Below are 16,870 nucleotides of genomic sequence, written 5' to 3'. Positions count from 1 at the left end.
ACATGGAGCACGGAAACCAAATATATTTTTTAATACAATATCTTTACAGATTTGGCAGTGCGGTGGAACTCTGGAAATTGTCACCTGTTCTCATGTGGGTCATGTCTTCCGAAAAGCAACGCCCTACACCTTCCCTGGAGGAACAGGGCAGATCATCAATAAGAACAACCGTCGGCTGGCAGAAGTCTGGATGGATGAATTTAAGAACTTCTTCTACATCATCTCCCCTGGTACGTTCAGGCTTGTCTTTCTTGATGGAGCGGTTCTGTACAAGCTCAGGTGTGGAGGTTAAATCTCTGAGGGAGGTGTGATCTATCCCTTAACCTGGTGACAGTGTTAAGACCATTTAAAGACAAGAAGCTCTGGGATTTGGAGTGAATGTGAACATATTTTTAGGTCCAAAGTGAAACGTTAGCGTCACCCAAACTTATATGTAATTAATACCTTTGAAATGCAGTATGCTAACCGTGGTTGCGCAATCAAATTTTGTAGAGGTTTTGCGTTTAGGCTTGTGTTGTGGTCAACTTTCCTGATGCAGGAGTTCGACCTGTACGTCTGAATAAACAGCAGAATTTAGGGAGGCTTTCAAAGTTCTTGTTTGAGACAGCTTTGTTATTGATTCTGTTTTGACAGTGAGAGTGTCTCCTTGTTGCTCATGTTCTAATGTTGCTATTACAGCTGTTACTTGATCTGCTGGATTCAATTTATAACAGAGAGATACTCTGAAGTTAAGAAGTCTTAAGTGGATATCTTGTCTGATTATGAGCAGTTGCCAGTCTTGGTGAAAGGCTTCTTATATACATTCAAACATTAGCTTAGTTCTTAGTTCTTTAGCTAAGAACTCTTCATAGATATTTATTCTCCATTGTTGATATGTTTTTGTCCAGTACGTTCAGCAGACCTTCATACGGTGTGCTTTGTCAATGTTACATTTCCCTACATGTTCTCAGGTTCAATTGAAATCTAACACCATGCAACCTGTCTTTACATTAGTTGGTTATTACCTTTTTGATGTCCTTTGTTGGGGATTTTTGCTTGTTTAACCCTTTTACTACTTTAAGAAATGTGTGCTCAGTGAAGGCTTTTCCTAGGAAAAATAACATTTTCAAGATCAGAAATGAAATGTACTGCGTTCATTTTGAACTTTATTTAGTGGCAAGAAGAACTCTGAAATGTCATGAATGGGCCAAGTGAGAGTGGAAACTTTCATTAATACAGTGCTCTCTCTCTCTCTTGAGCCTCGCTACAAGCAGCCAGTATGTAAATATTTCACGGACACAGCAAACAAAGTCTCTAGAGATTCACCATGTCTCACATCGAATTACATGTTTTTCAGTTGTCCTTTTGACAGAATAGTAGCTGCATTCAGTGGAGATTTTTTTTACCTTCTTCAAGTGGTATATAAAAACGTGTCAGAATTAAATGTGGTAATGGTTCATGTTTTCACATCATGTCCCCTGAAGGTCTCATCATTTTGATGACAAATTCATTGTCAATCCATGTGATCGGTATCAGTGATCAGTGGTGATCGGCACTCTGCTGCTCAGTATCCCTAATTTGAGGGTCAAATTTTTCAATATTTCTCATGCTATTAACACTCAACAGTGCTGTTCTCTTTGTCCGGCTCACGCTTTTGCATTTCCCCAGCTGTGTGTCTTTAGCAAATATTTGATGTCACCATGCAGGCACATGGCATACATCACTGGAAATATTTTTTTCTGTTCCCACAATTTTGAAAATTGATGTTATTGGACTGGAAAACCAGTGTAATTCATGACACACTGCCGTAACGACGTTATATTACGCAATGCCCCAATTTTACAGACTGCCTTAAAGGCGGAGTCCTACACAACCTAGCAGTCACACCTCTCTACATGTTGACCAAATTGTTGGGATTTTCCCAGTGCCGAGGGTCAAAATCCCAGTGTAGGGGTCCTGAGGAGAACTGTGCATGACTCTTCAAGGGTCACAATTCTCATTTCAAATGGGCAGGTCAGGGTCAGATTGGATCAGCTGTCATGGGTTAAATGATTGAAAACGCAATATTTTGTTTTGGTGAGGTTAAAGCTCTTGTTATGTTGAACTTGTTGACCCTTTAGCAGGACTCTCCAGCTGTCCTGGTGAACAAAAAAATGTTGATGTATTTTCTCTCAGTGTCACTCTCAGAAAGGAAATGCTCTAGGTGTGTCTTTCTGGAGACTTGGAAAGTAACAAACCTCATTAGAAGGAGACATTTGCTCAAATGAAAAGCTTTTTTATTGGGTTGTTCAAAGGATTTGGTCTATGACCACTTCAGTTTCTGTTCATTACTGTGAGCACAGCACAACTGAAGATATTCCAATGCCTTGCATGTGTCCATCTCTGTCCAGGTGTGACCAAAGTGGACTATGGTGACATCACGTCTCGCACATCTCTCAGACAAAAGCTTCAATGTAAGCCCTTCAGCTGGTACTTGGAGAACATCTACCCAGACTCCCAGATACCCAGACACTACTACTCTTTGGGAGAGGTACACACTCGTATAAAATATATGAGCTTCTTTGAGTCACTGCCTTAATTATTGCCAGACGGCAGGAATCCGTCTTCTGGTTTTGCTTTTAAGAGCTTTGCTCACTTTTATACGTCTGACTATTATATTGCATCTGTTTTGTTTGTTCTACTTAAGATCCGCAACGTGGAGACAAACCAGTGTCTGGATAATATGGCCCGCAAAGAGAACGAGAAGGTTGGCATCTTTAACTGCCACGGCATGGGAGGCAACCAGGTAATGTCAATGAGTGTGTCACCACAAAGCCATTGAGAATTCACCAGAATATACTTCTATGTCTTTCACATCACAGTTTTAGCATTCTGTAAAAGCAGGTCAGCAGAAACGGCTTCATTTACCAAGGATGGACAATATACAAGGATTATTTTCTGATCATGCTGACTCTTTAGAACTGTGCAATATCTTAAACAGGAACAGTTGCTGTGTTATACATTGTACAAAAGTACAATAATAAGTTGAGTAGTTGAGGTCGCCTTGTCTCCACTCCTGTTGGTTATCTTCTCAAAAAAAATGTCTGGACACAGCCAGGATGTAGAGGGTCTTCAGTTTTTGTTTGTTTCAATCAGGACCAGAAGACATTTTTAAACCAAAATAAAAACATCTCGTCATGCTGACAGACACAAAACGTGTGTCCCCCTCAAAAGTCACAGTTTGCATCGCTGCGTCAGTTCAAGCACTGTAATACGTGACTACCGTCCCTCTGCTCACAGGTTTTCTCCTACACCGCCAATAAAGAAATACGAACAGACGACTTGTGTTTAGACGTGTCCAAACTGAACGGACCAGTCATGATGCTCAAATGCCATCACCTAAAAGGCAACCAGCTGTGGGAGTATGACCCGGTGGTAAGTGGCCCTCATGAATTCTACTCTGAAGTGGAAGTTCCCTTTTCCAATGAATTGAATGATTGAGTCCAATAAGCATCCGTGCTTTTTCTGTGGAGTTACTTTGAATGTCTTTGCGTTCAGTGGAAGACATTGGATGGCATGATCCTTTGCCAAATAATTTTACGAGTCATACATTTGATCAGACCACATTACGGTTGATGATATGAGTGATTTTTTTTTTCTAGATATACATTTGAAACTATGGTGATGGACCAAAGTTCCTCTCATTTGTCTATCTTTGTTTTGGTGTCATCTTACACACATTTTCTTGGTCCACATCTCAGCAGTTAAGCAGTATTATACTATGTGGTATAGCTGTCATATGTGAGCCAAATAATATTATTATTGTTAGTTATCACCAGGCGCCCCACACTTTTTCACTGTGTCAGTGTTTTTGTCTAAAATATTTATCTTTTGATATAAATGCTGGGTTAACTTAACAGTACCCCGCTGTCATATGAATTGAGCTCTAAGTAGAGGATTTGGGTGTTAGTCATGTGGTCTAGAATTTCATAGTTTGCTTGTATAGTGCTTCTTTTCTGAATGCTTGCTGGTGAATATTTTCACCATATGTGCCTTTCACTTTGGTCATGTGATCTGAATTGTTCTGTCAGTGCCGGATGTGTGAGTGCAAGTAGGTCATCTCTGCCTCTTAAATGTTGCGCCACAATCCAAAGCTAACATCCATACCTCCTCCAGAAATTGACACTGATCCACGTCAACAGTAACCAGTGTCTGGACAAGGCCAGCGAGGAGGACACTCAGATGCCCAGTGTCAGAGACTGCACACACTCTCGTTCCCAACAGTGGCTACTGCGCAACGTCACACTTCCAGAAGTCTTCTGATCAACATCCCACTCTCTCACGAACACAAACACTTGCATACACCTGCAATCCATGGTGGAATGGACGTGTTAAAGATGGGCACGGAACAGAGACTTCCCCGAGCAGGAGACTGGAATGGATGGTACTACCTCGCGACCGATGGAGGAGTGTGTTTGAGCCTCAACGCCAGCAGAAAAGACTCGAGTGTGGAGTGGCATTAGCTTTGTGATTCATCAAAACGAGATTTACACATTGAGGGAGCCTGTGGCGCTCAGCTTCCTTGGATGAAAGCAGTCCACTGGTTGGCTCATCGTGTTTACTGACTGCCTTGTCTGAGTGATTGTGTGCATTTGATCAGTGTTTGAGTTTCCTCTGAGATGAATGTATGCTGAGCTGTATGCTTTTTTTTTTTTTTTTTTTTTTGTAAAAATGTATTTTTGGAAATTAACTCTGGATGAACTCCTATGAAGAAGCAAGTGTGAAAGTGAGTGTGCATGTGTGAGCCTTGTGGAGCCCCCGTCCCCCATTATGTCGTGCAGCAATGTTTGTCTCTCCCTTGTGGTACAGTATCTCTCATTGCATTTCATTCCCTCCAGATAGAAGCGGTCGCACTGAGGAAATCCATTTTAAAAATGGAGCCGAGAGAAATGTATGTCGTCCCCAGATATACAGATTTCTGTGTCAAACTTTAACAGGACTGTATGATGTTAGATTCAGTGTGGTGCCATGCAGTAGTTTGTCTCAATGTGTTGTGTCTGAGGATGTTTGACATGGAGCTAATGCACAGAACTCTGCATATGTTACTGATCCTTACTGCCCCTTGTAGCGTCACTCCGCAGGGACTTGAGGCAGCTGAAAGACGTTTGAAGGTTAGACACATCCAGACGACAGCAGTCGGATCATTTCATCCATTCTTCATATCTTGTAAATGCAGTCCAAGGGCTTTTTTTCCCCAAAAAATGTGTGATTATCTGCGGCCTCTGGCCAAAATATCAACATTGATTTTCAATCTCTCATATTTAAGCCTGCTTCCTTCTGGCACACACATCATTTAGAACAATCACCCTGGAGTCTGCGGGCGGCGAGGTGCCGCCACTGGGTGGGAAGCATCGGTGCTGCTATGGCTTCAGTTTATCACCCGCGTTACATATGGAGATTGTTGATGATGCTGCAGACATTTGAAATTCTGAGTTGGAAACTAAGAGACAAACCAGGTTCCTGCGACTGAAGAGATGAATTTATGATTTAGCTGTCTCTAAGTGAACAGCAACATCTTCCCTTGGTGGGCGTGGCCTTCTCAACAGAAATCATGACAGACATTTATGACCAAAGTGAAATTCATTTTTAGGTATTTCCCCCAAATATAATACATGGAGCGTATATAACAATAATCAATTCATGTCATATAGTACATCCCAATGTTGTTTTTCTAGGTTAGAGTTGGTGGATAGTTGCGATAGCCAATCAAAGTTGAGGACGTGACTCGTGCGTGTTCTGTGATTGGATACTCATACAGTAAGTTCCGGACTGGCCGCTACTGGTTTTTTTCCTCGTTCTCTGAATCATGTGACTTAAACAGAAACGCATTTTTATGGGCAAACAAGCTCCCGACCAATGACCTCACGGCTTTTCAGTGACATTCTAGCGCTTATCGTGCTGTTCTCCGGCCCCTGCAGTTTCCCGGCGTCGACAGCCGCAGGGTTAGCCCCTGGTGAGTGGAAACATTTTGTGTTACTGACGCGTGGCACTGGCGCAGCTGTTGCTGAATGAACTGTCAGAGACGTGTTTCTTGTGCCGCTGCCGGAAGAAATGTGTCTGGTACGAAAGTGCGACTCGGCAAATGAGCGGGGTTCCCGCCATATAGCAACTAGCTCGGCAGCCGCCACGCCATCAGAGAAACGACCTGTTTTTAAGGATGGAATCTCACCCGATCAAGTGTATTAAAACGAAGTGAAAACAAACGGACACATCACACACACTCGCTGTGTTATTCGCGGACAAATTCCGTAAGAACCGTCGTTTAGACGATTGAAGTTGCTGGCGGGACTCAAGTCACGCACATTCCGACCGGACGTATGCGAAGACGGACCGCTTGGATTGGAGGCAGATTTACTCACGATTTTAAAACCAGCGTTTTTACTGTAACCAATTCAGTAAGTGACACAATCTCTTTTTCTCTATTACTGCTTGATCAACTGCGTTCCGTTCCTGTTTTTTTTTTTTTTTTTTTTTTTTGGGGGGGGGGGGGAGAGAGGTGGAGGATGTGGAAGTTCGAGTTAAGTGAACATACATTGCCTTCTGGCTCAGCGGTTAATTCGCCTTTCAACAACGCTTTTACTGAGTCATGAGAGCAAAACAAGGGCTGTGCTTCCCTGGTGAGTCAGAGGAAAAACTGTAGAGGTAATGGAATCTTGAGGTCACTCCCCCCATGACTGGGTCTCCAAGTGCTGTGAACAGCCCTAAAGAAAATCCACGCTGCTGACCAGAGTTGAAAATGTCTGCCGTCGTCACTAGTCAGCTGAAGCCTCTCGGAGAAATCCGCCCGTTAGAACACTCGTGTTTGTGAGAAACAGCGTCCTCTAGTGGACTATGTTTGTACTGTAGTTTCTGATGTTGCATTATAATGAACGGCGGCTCTTAGTCCTCTGGGCGCATCCGCGAGTTTTAAAAGCCCGTTCAAACGTTGGGGTGGTTCATTTTGTCACACAGTCATTTTGGTTCTGGTGAAGACGGAAGTAGCTGCAAGCATATCTTTGTCCATGACGAGACATCCGGACTGGCTCATGAGCAGGACCATCCATGTCTCCTGCTAAATCACATCCAAGTACTTCATATTTGTTCTGTCTTTTTTTTTCTTTGTTGTTGACTGAGAGGTGGCGGCAAGTCTGAGTGAGTGATGTTACTGACTGTCCGTAAAGTGTATCGATTGTTCAGATTTTGGACTTGATCTAAACTCACATGTCCAGGCTTCCACACTGAGCTGACTCATCCCTCTGTTTCAAGACTTTTATTTTGAAGAATTAAAATATGGAAACGCTATGCCATCCTTCCAATGATTTGTGTTTGAGTTGTCACAAATTGACATTTCAAATTTTGACAGATTCACCTTTTGCTGCCTTGAATTACTGAGGTTCGTATTTGATGCTGGTCATGAATCGGGGTTAGTCCAAGGACACTGATGCAGGATGGGAGTGTAATGTTCTTTATTGAAAGCCAAACCCTTCTCCATCCTCACTTCATATTCAAGCAAAAACCCATCTCTGAAAATGCTGTTTATTGTTTCAAAAACACAGCAATTCCATAAAATAAAAACAAATGATTCACAAGAACCAGAAGCGTATTCAACACACATTTATCAACCACAAATTGCCTCTTGCCTCGGTGTCAAATATTCAGATTGTCTCATAGTTAAATGAAGCTGTAGCCCCCTTAAAACATCGCGTGAGCCCAAGCTTCCAGTGTGTTTGAGGAAAAAGTTGCTGCAGGTCACAGTCATCAATAACACTACGACTAAAGGTGCTACCAAAGTGCTCCACTGTTTCTGAAAGTGTTTCAAATGTGAAGAAAAAAATATTTCAATCTGAACGTTGAAGTCGTAAAACCATTGAGGAATTCAGATGGTGCAAACTATTGCCGGTCACTGCCTTCAGGAGAGAGGTAGGACGTAAACATACTCGACAAAGTGCAAGTCAATAAAATAAAGCACATGACAGAGCACATTTGATAAACAGTGTGTGAGTGTAAATAACAGAACTAAGGCAGTGGGTTTTTTCGGGATGCACCCACTGCCTCGGGGGTATCTCCATCCTGCTGCGGTCTCAGTCAGAGCCGACTCTGCAGCAGGGAAGCTGATGGCGTAGACCGTGGTCTCTCCTCCTCCGCGAGGAACCAGCACAGGGTAAGGTCTGCAGTGGTCCAGGACTTGCTCACTCACTGGTGCCCTTCAGAACTGAAGGCGTGGACTCCACAAATGTCCTGCCAAAAAATATCTGACACCTTATTCTGGGGGCATTGAGTCACACATTCACCGTTATTGTAAAACTCATAAAACAAAATGGCCACCTGCCAAGTTCGGGATCAGATCAGCTCAACTGAAACACTTTCAGTTGGCAAGTGACACACAGGTGGTCATAATATTATGGCTCATCGTAAGGTCACTTTGAAACGTTACCCAGGCCTCAGCTGGTATACAGATCTAAAACAGCACAGTAGGGACTGATGAAATACCACGATGGCGCTCCTCGCTGACAACAGAAAGGGATGTAGTGCACATGCCACACCTGTAGATGGCACTGTATTGCTTGTCATGTTTGATAACATTGATAAAGACGGAGAACAGGAACTTTGTTTTTTTTAGCAGATCTGTGGTCAACTGCCACAGTTATCACTAGCAAGGGAATAATATGCACAAATATATATTTGATTCTAGTTTAAACAAAATTACTATGATAAATTACTGAAATTGAATTATACATTTGTCTGCAGCCACTAAGGTGCATTTGTTTTGTCATATATACGCGTTTTGTTACTCGCCAGCACTGCTCATCGTTGCATGCTTCTGCTGTGATGTGTGTGGTGAGATATAGGCATTGGAATAACTCCACACTAGAGCCAGCGTGTTCTTCACCTCATGGGATTGAGCGGCCAGCTGGTCTGGACTGGTGTCGGGACTGCAGAATTTGGGCTCATCAACATGGCACTGTAGATGTTGGCTGCTACCACCAGCATGCAGAGCACAATGGGGCCAATGATGGCGCCCTCCAGGCCCAGATAGTAAGCTCCACCTGCCACCGCCAGCCCTGTCAGGTAGGGATGTCCGCCTCTGCCACAAGAATCACTTCGGTTAGCTTCATTACAAAATGTTTCACAGATTCCATCTTTTTAACAACCCTTTTTTTCTTCTTCATTTTAAGGTTTGGATCGTGGCGTTTTCCAACCGTTCTTCTCTTCTTCTTCCAACTCATTATTCAAAGCAGAAACATCCAGAGAACCCAACACCAGAGTGTCAGCGACGCTTGTTGTGCTCACCCTGAGATGTCAGAGTAGATGGCCGTGTCAACAAAGTATGTCGGGAGAAGATGGCAGATGAGCAGCAGCACAGCCTTGACTCCTTCACCCTGAGCTAGCCACAGGTCGCACACTGCTGGCACCGCAGCCCAGTACGTTCCTAAAAATGGCACCGCACCCAAGATGGCTGCCAGTGCTGAGAGAACAGCCAGCCTTTAATGGTCGAGGCCAGAATTGATTTCATGAGATGCAACACGGTGTTCACCTGATGGAATAAAGACGATGTTGATGCCGAATATGGTGTGAGTGAGCCAAGTGTAGAGTCCGTAGAAGCCCGCCATCTTCAGCGAGGCGTCGAACACTCCCCTGATGGCTTCCTCCACAGACTGACTGATGATGTTTGAAGAAGGTCCCGGCTGAGACAGAGGGGTCAAGCTCAGGAACCATTTGACAGGCTTGTAGTACTCTCCGCTGGAGCTGAGCAGGTAGAAGAGCGTGGTGAGGAAGATCACCTGAGGACACAGCACTTTCAAATTAGACATAACACTGTTCGGTGCACACAAACGTTTTATTTTGGTTCTCGTCGAGGTCCACACACGTGCCACTATCTTATCTATCTATCTATATGTGTGTGTGTGTTGTCTGAACTTGCTTCATCAAGATTGATATCTTTTGAGATGAAAAAGGCTTTCACTGATGTGAACATCCAGCCGTGACGGCAGCTTTGCTTCGCAGTCATTGAAGCTGAAGAGCTTGTTTACAATTACAGCACGCGGATCAGCTGACAGGATTTTGCTCTCATGCTTAATCGAGACACCTTGGCCGAGGAACTTGCTTGGAGCAACATTGCCATGAACTGGCAGCACTTAGAAATAGTTTTCAACACAAGTGACATTTTCAACAATAACATCATTTCATATTGTACATCTATGCACTGTATTCCCCCAGAATTTAAAATGCTATCGTACCAGACTGAGGACAAAATTGAGGAGCGCAGTTCCGCTGTGAAACACGACTGTCAGGAGAGTTGTTGTCGTGGAGATGAGAAGCCCAACGTTTCGACTCATCACCACCCAGAGAGACTCCAGGATCTTAAAAAGGGAAGAGACAGAAGGTGAGTTGTAAAACCTCAACTAGAACAACATAAACGAAAAACATCATCTGGTCGCCTGGAGGTACGCACCGACCACAGCGTCTCAATGTTCTCCTGCAGGAAGGACACCACGTCTTTCCAGTCCAGGATGTCCACTAACCAGCTGTTCTGTCTCTGAAAGAACTTCTGACCACGATGGCGTCCGCTGTGAGTCGTGTTCTGGAAGCCCAGTTCAAAGTTCATAAACGTCAACGAAACCCAACAACGGCTACCGAACTTCAGCTACCTTGACAAACCAGGAATGATAAAGTCGATCCCAGAGCTCCAGAACTTGTTTCTCGATGACAGCCGTATTGTTCACCTTGTCTCCTAACATCTTATGCAGCTGTGGCGACAACAAACATGTCAATATATCTGCCACTGACTCACACACACTTATTTGACTCTCTCACTTTTTGTGTAATCCACTCCCTCCCGTGTTGATAGACATTATTGGCGGCTGAATTCAAAGCCTTCTGGACCACACGAGCTTCTGGAAGCAAACTGAAAGAGTCAGAGATGGAATGACAAAGCTCAGTCATTCCCAACAACATTTTAAAAGGCCTAAAATATTCACTTGGCCCATTCTGGATGTTTGTAAACGGTCTCATTGATGAGGTTGCTTGTCACATCAATGACGTGAGCACTTTCGTGATGGACCTAGAACAGAGAAGCTCATGAGTTAGATGTTTGTGTGCTGATCTGGCATCACCATCAGAAGTACCATGGCTGTGAGCAGCAGAGCCATGAGCAATGTCCCGGTGACCAACAGGAAGATGATGAAGATGCTGATGATTTTATCCAGAGACCGTTCCAACCACACCACCATCTACCGGAGGGAAGAATGAGGTTAGCCTGGAGAAAACCCTCTCATACATCTCTCATACAACAGGGATGCTCCGATCAGGATTTTTGCTGCTGATCACCGATGCTGATCACATGGATTGACAATGAATTTGTAATCAAAATGATGACACGTGGGGTCCATGATGTGAAACAATGAACATTGAATCATTTTAATTCAGACACGTTTTTATATCCCTCTCCATGGTGGCAAAGAATAGAAAAACCTTGCTGAATGCAGCAGCTATTCTGTCAAAAGGACTGAAGTGAAAAACATTTAATTCGATGTGAGGCGTCGCAGGTGAGTCTTTAGAGACTGTGCTGTGTCCGTGAAATACATAGTGCACTGCATTTCTGAAAGTTTCCACTCCAGATGTTTTTAACAGTTTCACATTCAGGTGGCTGACGAACGCTGCACCTGACTCAAAAAAGGCACGGATCTGGTCGTTTCCGTCTCCGCGTTAAGAACACCTGAGAAAGGCTGCTCATCTAGCGCCGGGAAATTAAGAATTCTTTCTTATCATTCCGAATGTCACGCTCGGACCGACGGGTGTTGCTAAGCGTCAGCTGCTGCTGAGGAACCAGCGGTCTCACTTTCACAAGTCCGGAAAACTGTCCGTGCTCCGTCAAGTGCTGGCGCTTTAAATGGAGTGTTTAATTTGAAGGCGCTTCTCTGCACAGCATTGTCCTGTGCATGTGCTGCAGGATGCAAACTTTACATGACAGATTGAAAGAAGCTCCACAGCAGACGTGCTGCTGAATTAACAAACAAATAAAAAGCCAACACGGATAAAAGTGGATGTTCCAGTCTCTTCTGCCAGCATTCTCCTCAAGCTTGTGTCAACATGCAGCCTAAACTCGTGCAAAGGTTCAAGTAGAGAATAGGCTTTTTTGCCGCGCTCTCAGGTGAGACTTAAATCATTACCTGCTTGTTAAGCCAATGCCAGAGCTTGTAGGAGGGACAGAGAGACACGAGGAGCATTGTTATTGGACACATCTTCACAGCAGTTAAGACATGACCCCGTGCAGTGAGAACACAATGGAAGCAGGATGAGGAAAAGTCTGCAGGCAGGAAGCGAGATTAGCGGGTGACGCTACACTGAGCTAATCCTAGTTCAGGCCAAGGCATATGGATATGAGACACTTTTTTTGTGACTCCTATGACTTTCATTGAGCCATATGAATTGCTTGTTTGGTTCATTTTAAGTTTGTATTTCATTTTTTGGGGTCAAAAGAAACAACAATTTTAAAACCCAAATGTATGACTGTCATAAGTCAGACCAGATCAATGTATAATCTGACTACCAGTTTTCATCATTTCCTTTTATTAATTTTAAAAACTGAATTATATATATATATATATGCCAGTTCAACATAAGTTATATATTATAGTTGAATATTATATCTTATATATATAATATTCAACTATAATATATAACTTAATATAATATTTAACTTACTTGTACTTGCAAAAAGTCTATATATATATATATATATAGCACTGACGCACGTTACCTTTGTGTCAATGCGCAGCAGGAACTGTGCCAAACCCTGGATTGGCTGTGGCAGCAGAGCCTCCTCGCGCTCTTTTCCAAACTTCTCCACCACTGACCACCAGGAGGTCAGAGTGTGCTCAGCAAAGCTCTTCAGGCCGAAGTGGACCACCAGCTTCTTAAGTATCCACACTGAGGGAACCACAAGCGATCGACATGGATCCATTTCAAAGAAGAGAACTCTTGTTTTTTGTTACCAGCAACAGGGATGGGCAGGAGCTGAAGGATCCAGACGTTGAGCCAGATCTGAACCAGAATGATGGCCCACGCCAGCAAGATGAAGTAGATGTCACTGGCCCTGTGGGAGCTCTTTTTTCCCTGGAAGAGTCCAGCTGGCAATGAACGTGACACTTGCCGGAATCCGGGAGTGTGAGGAGGAGCATGGCTCAGAGTTTCCACGCCATCTTGAAGAGCAACAAAGTAAGCACGGGTGACTGAAAACACTGAAGTAAAATGTCAATGAGGATGAAAATAATGCATACCTGTTGCAGAGGTCTCACCAGGCGGAGCTTTCATCTGAAGGTTGCTACATGAGATCGCCATGTAGATGGTGTTGGCAGCAAAGGTCAGCACCTGGCCAGACAGCTCACCTGCACAATGAGTGGACATGAGAAGACTCCGCTGGAAGTCTACCATTCTAATGGATGGCTTACCTCTGCCTGGGACAGTGGGCTTCTCTTGGGAGCCGACCACCAGGAGAACGACCACCAGTAAGAATAAAGGAATTCTCCAGGAACCAGCTAGAGACACTACGAGAGGCAAAGAAGTTCACCAGAAAGCTCTTAATACTGTACATACAAACACTCCAGCTGGTGGAGGGGGAGTCTACACGCCTGGCTGATATATTATCTCATCTTTAACTCACCAATGAACAAGAGCAGGACTGACCACACAGGGAGAGACAAGGCTCGCAGATATCTCTCCGTCTGCGGGTTCCACTTGAAGCAAACCATGAGCAGATAACCGATAGCCAAAGTGCAGACCTGGGAGGAGACAGTGAGGGAAGTGTTCGGTCCGACTGACTCAGAGAACCACAGACGTTGTGGCGGACAAAACCGAAGGACAACTAAGCAGTAGTAACTCACCCACACTGCGTGGAAACAGTCCAGCACAGTCCCGATCGCGTGGAAGACGTGCCCGACGACCGCCTGCAGGCCGACGACACTCCAGGACAGGTAGAGGAAGTAGAGTAAAGGGGCTCCGGTTCCGATGACTAGCAGCAACGTCAGTCTCTCCAGCACCGCTTGGCCCATCGTCTCAACCCCGTAGTTGACGCACCACAACGGAACAAGCAGAGTCCCCAGCACGATGGGCGTCCCGGTGTCCTGCAGACCGGCCAGCCATGTCCGGCCGACCTTGGCCAAAGAGTTCTTGAAGGGGTGAAGGAAGGTGCCGCAGAGAGCTGCCCACAGCAGCGGCCGGAGGAAGGCCTCCAGGATAAAGTAGACCAGCACGGCAGCCCCGCAGCAGATCGCCACGAAGATCATCGCCCCGGTGTTGTAGAAGGCCTGTTTGATGTTCTTGTCGAACTTGAGCGAGGACGGTTGGCTTAGCAAATGGCTAACCATGTCGACGGCAGGCTGAACACTCTCGGAGAAGGAAACAGAATGAGGCCGCTCAGCTCGAGGAGTCGTTGACGGACAGCCCGGAGCGCTTTCCAGCCCAGTAGTCTCCTGGTCAGCCATGACTCTGCTGCCAGGCAGCATACGTCACTCAGCGACGGAGGGAAACAAATGACGTAGCGATCCCGTGGGCCGCAATGGCTCATGGGAAATGCCGTTTTTAAGAGGAAATCGTTTTGGTAAATTGTTATAAGGTGAGCACCTATGTTGATCTATTTTGTAGTGATGGGTCCCGCAGCACCGACTCGCCGAGTTCCCAGGGCAATCCGCTTTAAGACAGTCACGTGACTGTGTCAACTCGACGAAAACGCCTCAAACTAGTCAAGCGGAGTGTCCCATTGGGTTCTGATGCTTTCAGGTTTGCATTCATAAAACAATATGACAAGTTCAGAATGAGGTTCCATCAGGACATGTTTAAATCATGTCCAGGGAGGTCTATACCTGTAAATGAGCGATGTATAGTGACGTATAGCTGTTAGGGCCAGAACACTGCAACAAGGATTCTGTCTAGAAAATAGCTTCGTGCGTTTCACGCCGTCTTTGCCAAGTGGTATCCAACTAAAAATACAAATAAGGCAGCGTGTTTGCGACACTTTACACCAGCGTACGGCGCCGTAAAGTGTGATTGGTAAACATGTGGAGTGCCTAGAAAGTGCAGAACAGACAGACGGTAAGATATCGCTGTTTGCATTTTTACAATCCGGTTAAACGATTACGAGTACTGATATTCCTTATACGTTTTCTCTAAATTTTACACCGTATATGTTACCGTACAGCGTAGCGGCAGCTAGATTATGTACGCCATATTTTGGGCTATTGACAAGTTCAGCTAAACACAAAAAACGTGTTTACAGTTGTTGCGATGGGTGTTTCAGTGCTGAAAGCATGCCAACGTAAAACGTGTATTAACCCCGTGTTGATTTTACATGACTTTGAAACCTCATGATTCCAGTTGCTTGAAACTTCAAACCATTATCAGGTCGGCTGTCATTGTTTCCGTGGATCGCTCTTGCTACAATTTCCTTTTTTTTTTAAAGCATATACAGCTTTGCTGGTTAGCTCTGCGGTCATGTTATTGCGACAGTACTCGAGAAGTTGTTGTTGAAAGTGGAACACCGTTTGTCATTCAGCTACTCAATGAATTGATGACGCCAATAAATGATATGTTCTTTTTGCAATACTGGCCTTGTTTGTGGTTATAGGAGTTACTGGCTCATTGTTTCGTACTGGTGCATGAGTCGTTATGTTTAATGTTAAAATTAAAAATGGTATCCATTTGTTTTAGTTTGACCGCAGACGTTTTCAGGCGATTGTACCTCGATGATGTGGCGCCTCTCTGTGTCGGAACTTTTACATCAGCTGTCGGTCCCTCTCCTCTTCATGTCTGCATTTCCCATCATCTTGGTGTTTTTGTGTGTAGATGGAGAACTATGTAAAGTCCCGGGTGGAGGAGCAGCCGTCTGCCTGTCCACTTCCTGGTGTTCTTCCGGACGCTCCTGAGGTCCGAGTCAAAGACGGCAGCAAGATCCGAAACCTGATGCGCTTTGCTCTGAGTCGGATGGAGAGCAAACCCAAAGCTGCTTCCCAGCCGGCTCCTGTTGAAGAAGGAGATGCGGTGGAGGAGAGCTCGCCCGGGTGCCCACTCTGCCGTCAGGTGGTCTTCCGTGCCAGTGGGAAGGGCGTGTCCAAAGCCATAACGTGTGCAGAGATCATGAAGAGACGGATCAAAGGGCTCCACCAGCTGACCCGCTTGGAGTTCAGCACAGTGAAGGAAGTGTGGGAGCCGCTGGAGCCTGGAGCAGGCCTGGACAGCCTCACTGTCAGCAGAAACCTGCCCGCTATCTGGATCCTGCTCTCCAGAGATCCTCTGGACCAAAGCCAGCCCGGGTACCAGGCGCCAGGCCACTATGACTCCCTCTGGGCTCAGTCAGCCAGTGAGGGGTCAGTGGGGTCAAGACCGGGACAGAGGAGGAAACGAGGGGGTGCTGCTTCAGGTGTAGGTGCGGGCGGGAGAGGCAAGGGCCCGGGGCGACTACAGGGGAGACCCAGAGACCCCAAACCTTCCAGCTGATCCACATTTCTGAACAGACTGAACCTTTGATGATGCTGATGACGAAGACATTATGAGTTAATACTTATCTTGTGGAAGACTTTTGTCTGACGTGACTGCAGAAGTCTTCAAGCTTTTCATTTTCATGTCCACCAAAGTGATTTGTCTATTCAACTCTGTGTTTAATAAAGCTTCCATCTAAAGTGGTGCTGTTTTATCTCGACGTTCCTCTGTCTGGGAGTGAAGGTAGCAGGCTGAGGTATGATTTTACTGGAGTGGCTGAAGTCCTACAGCACAGCAGCAGCAGCAGCAGCCGCAGCAGTGGGAAGTCGATCAATGAACAGGTCGAAGAGAGTGCTGCCCAGATAAGAAGTCAGAGTGGGATTAGTGTGGTGAGTCAGTG

The 16,870-nt window shown here is 45.2% G+C and overlaps 3 protein-coding genes across 8 annotated transcripts in view; 2 read left to right on the top strand and 1 right to left on the bottom strand.

Annotated features, from left to right (window-relative positions):
• galnt1 (UDP-N-acetyl-alpha-D-galactosamine:polypeptide N-acetylgalactosaminyltransferase 1) overlaps nt 1-12,371 on the top strand; it is a 33,346-nt gene extending 20,975 nt beyond the window's left edge. The window contains exons 10-18 of one of the 4 annotated variants that reach the window (XR_008416684.1): nt 50-230; nt 2,370-2,509; nt 2,666-2,764; nt 3,259-3,393; nt 4,135-5,971; nt 8,847-9,066; nt 9,174-9,752; nt 10,216-10,381; nt 10,481-12,371. Coding sequence is in view for 1 of the 4 variants with exons in the window: in XM_053887596.1 (XP_053743571.1) it covers nt 50-230; nt 2,370-2,509; nt 2,666-2,764; nt 3,259-3,393; nt 4,135-4,281 (702 nt within the window). In the remaining 3 variants the exon portion in view is untranslated. Of the gene's footprint in view, nt 1-49; nt 231-2,369; nt 2,510-2,665; nt 2,765-3,258; nt 3,394-4,134; nt 6,503-8,846; nt 9,067-9,173; nt 9,766-10,215; nt 10,382-10,480 lie in introns of those variants that run through there. The other 3 variants (XR_008416685.1, XR_008416686.1, XM_053887596.1) reach the window with 3 other exon arrangements.
• tmem245 (transmembrane protein 245) lies at nt 7,730-16,770 on the bottom strand. Its single transcript, XM_053887592.1, has 17 exons — nt 13,881-16,770; nt 13,661-13,778; nt 13,449-13,544; nt 13,278-13,385; nt 12,993-13,199; nt 12,758-12,927; nt 12,168-12,191; nt 11,124-11,228; nt 10,977-11,059; nt 10,813-10,903; nt 10,647-10,745; nt 10,451-10,579; nt 10,236-10,358; nt 9,533-9,779; nt 9,289-9,463; nt 8,888-9,082; nt 7,730-8,235 (listed from the first exon to the last, which is right to left on the bottom strand). The coding sequence occupies exons 1-17, from the start codon at nt 14,499-14,501 to the stop codon at nt 8,187-8,189; spliced, it is 2,640 nt and encodes an 879-aa protein (XP_053743567.1). The 5' UTR covers nt 14,502-16,770; the 3' UTR covers nt 7,730-8,186.
• rpp25l (ribonuclease P/MRP 25 subunit-like) lies at nt 13,382-16,692 on the top strand. Of its 3 annotated transcripts, none has more exons than XM_053887612.1 (2): nt 13,382-14,611; nt 15,838-16,692. In XM_053887612.1, exon 2 carries the CDS (start codon nt 15,838-15,840, stop codon nt 16,486-16,488), a length of 651 nt encoding a protein of 216 aa, XP_053743587.1. In that variant the 5' UTR covers nt 13,382-14,611; the 3' UTR covers nt 16,489-16,692. The 3 variants fall into 3 exon arrangements, with proteins under 3 accessions (XP_053743587.1, XP_053743585.1, XP_053743584.1); XM_053887610.1 differs by having other exon boundaries at nt 13,382-14,775; XM_053887609.1 differs by having other exon boundaries at nt 13,387-15,087.
• Nucleotides 16,771-16,870: the final 100 nt, after the last annotated feature.

The sequence above is a fragment of the Synchiropus splendidus genome, chromosome 15 (assembly GCF_027744825.2).
Source record: "Synchiropus splendidus isolate RoL2022-P1 chromosome 15, RoL_Sspl_1.0, whole genome shotgun sequence".
Taxonomy (NCBI): Eukaryota; Metazoa; Chordata; class Actinopteri; order Syngnathiformes; family Callionymidae; genus Synchiropus; species Synchiropus splendidus.
This window is presented reverse-complemented; position numbering and strand designations above follow the sequence as displayed.

What these genes read in the sequence shown, in the direction of transcription:
- tmem245 (XM_053887592.1), bottom strand. Translation starts at nt 14,501, where the DNA reads ATGCTGCCTGGCAGCAGAGTCATGGCTGACCAGGAGACTACTGGGCTG. An exon ending in ACTGTTTCCACGCAGTGTGG is followed by an intron (nt 13,779 to 13,880) that starts GTGAGTTACTAC and finishes GTCTCCTCCCAG; the next exon opens with GTCTGCACTTTGGCTATCGG. An exon ending in TGGCCGCTCAATCCCATGAG is followed by an intron (nt 8,236 to 8,887) that starts GTGAAGAACACG and finishes ATTTTTTGGCAG; the next exon opens with GACATTTGTGGAGTCCACGC.
- rpp25l (XM_053887612.1), top strand. Translation starts at nt 15,838, where the DNA reads ATGGAGAACTATGTAAAGTCCCGGGTGGAGGAGCAGCCGTCTGCCTGT.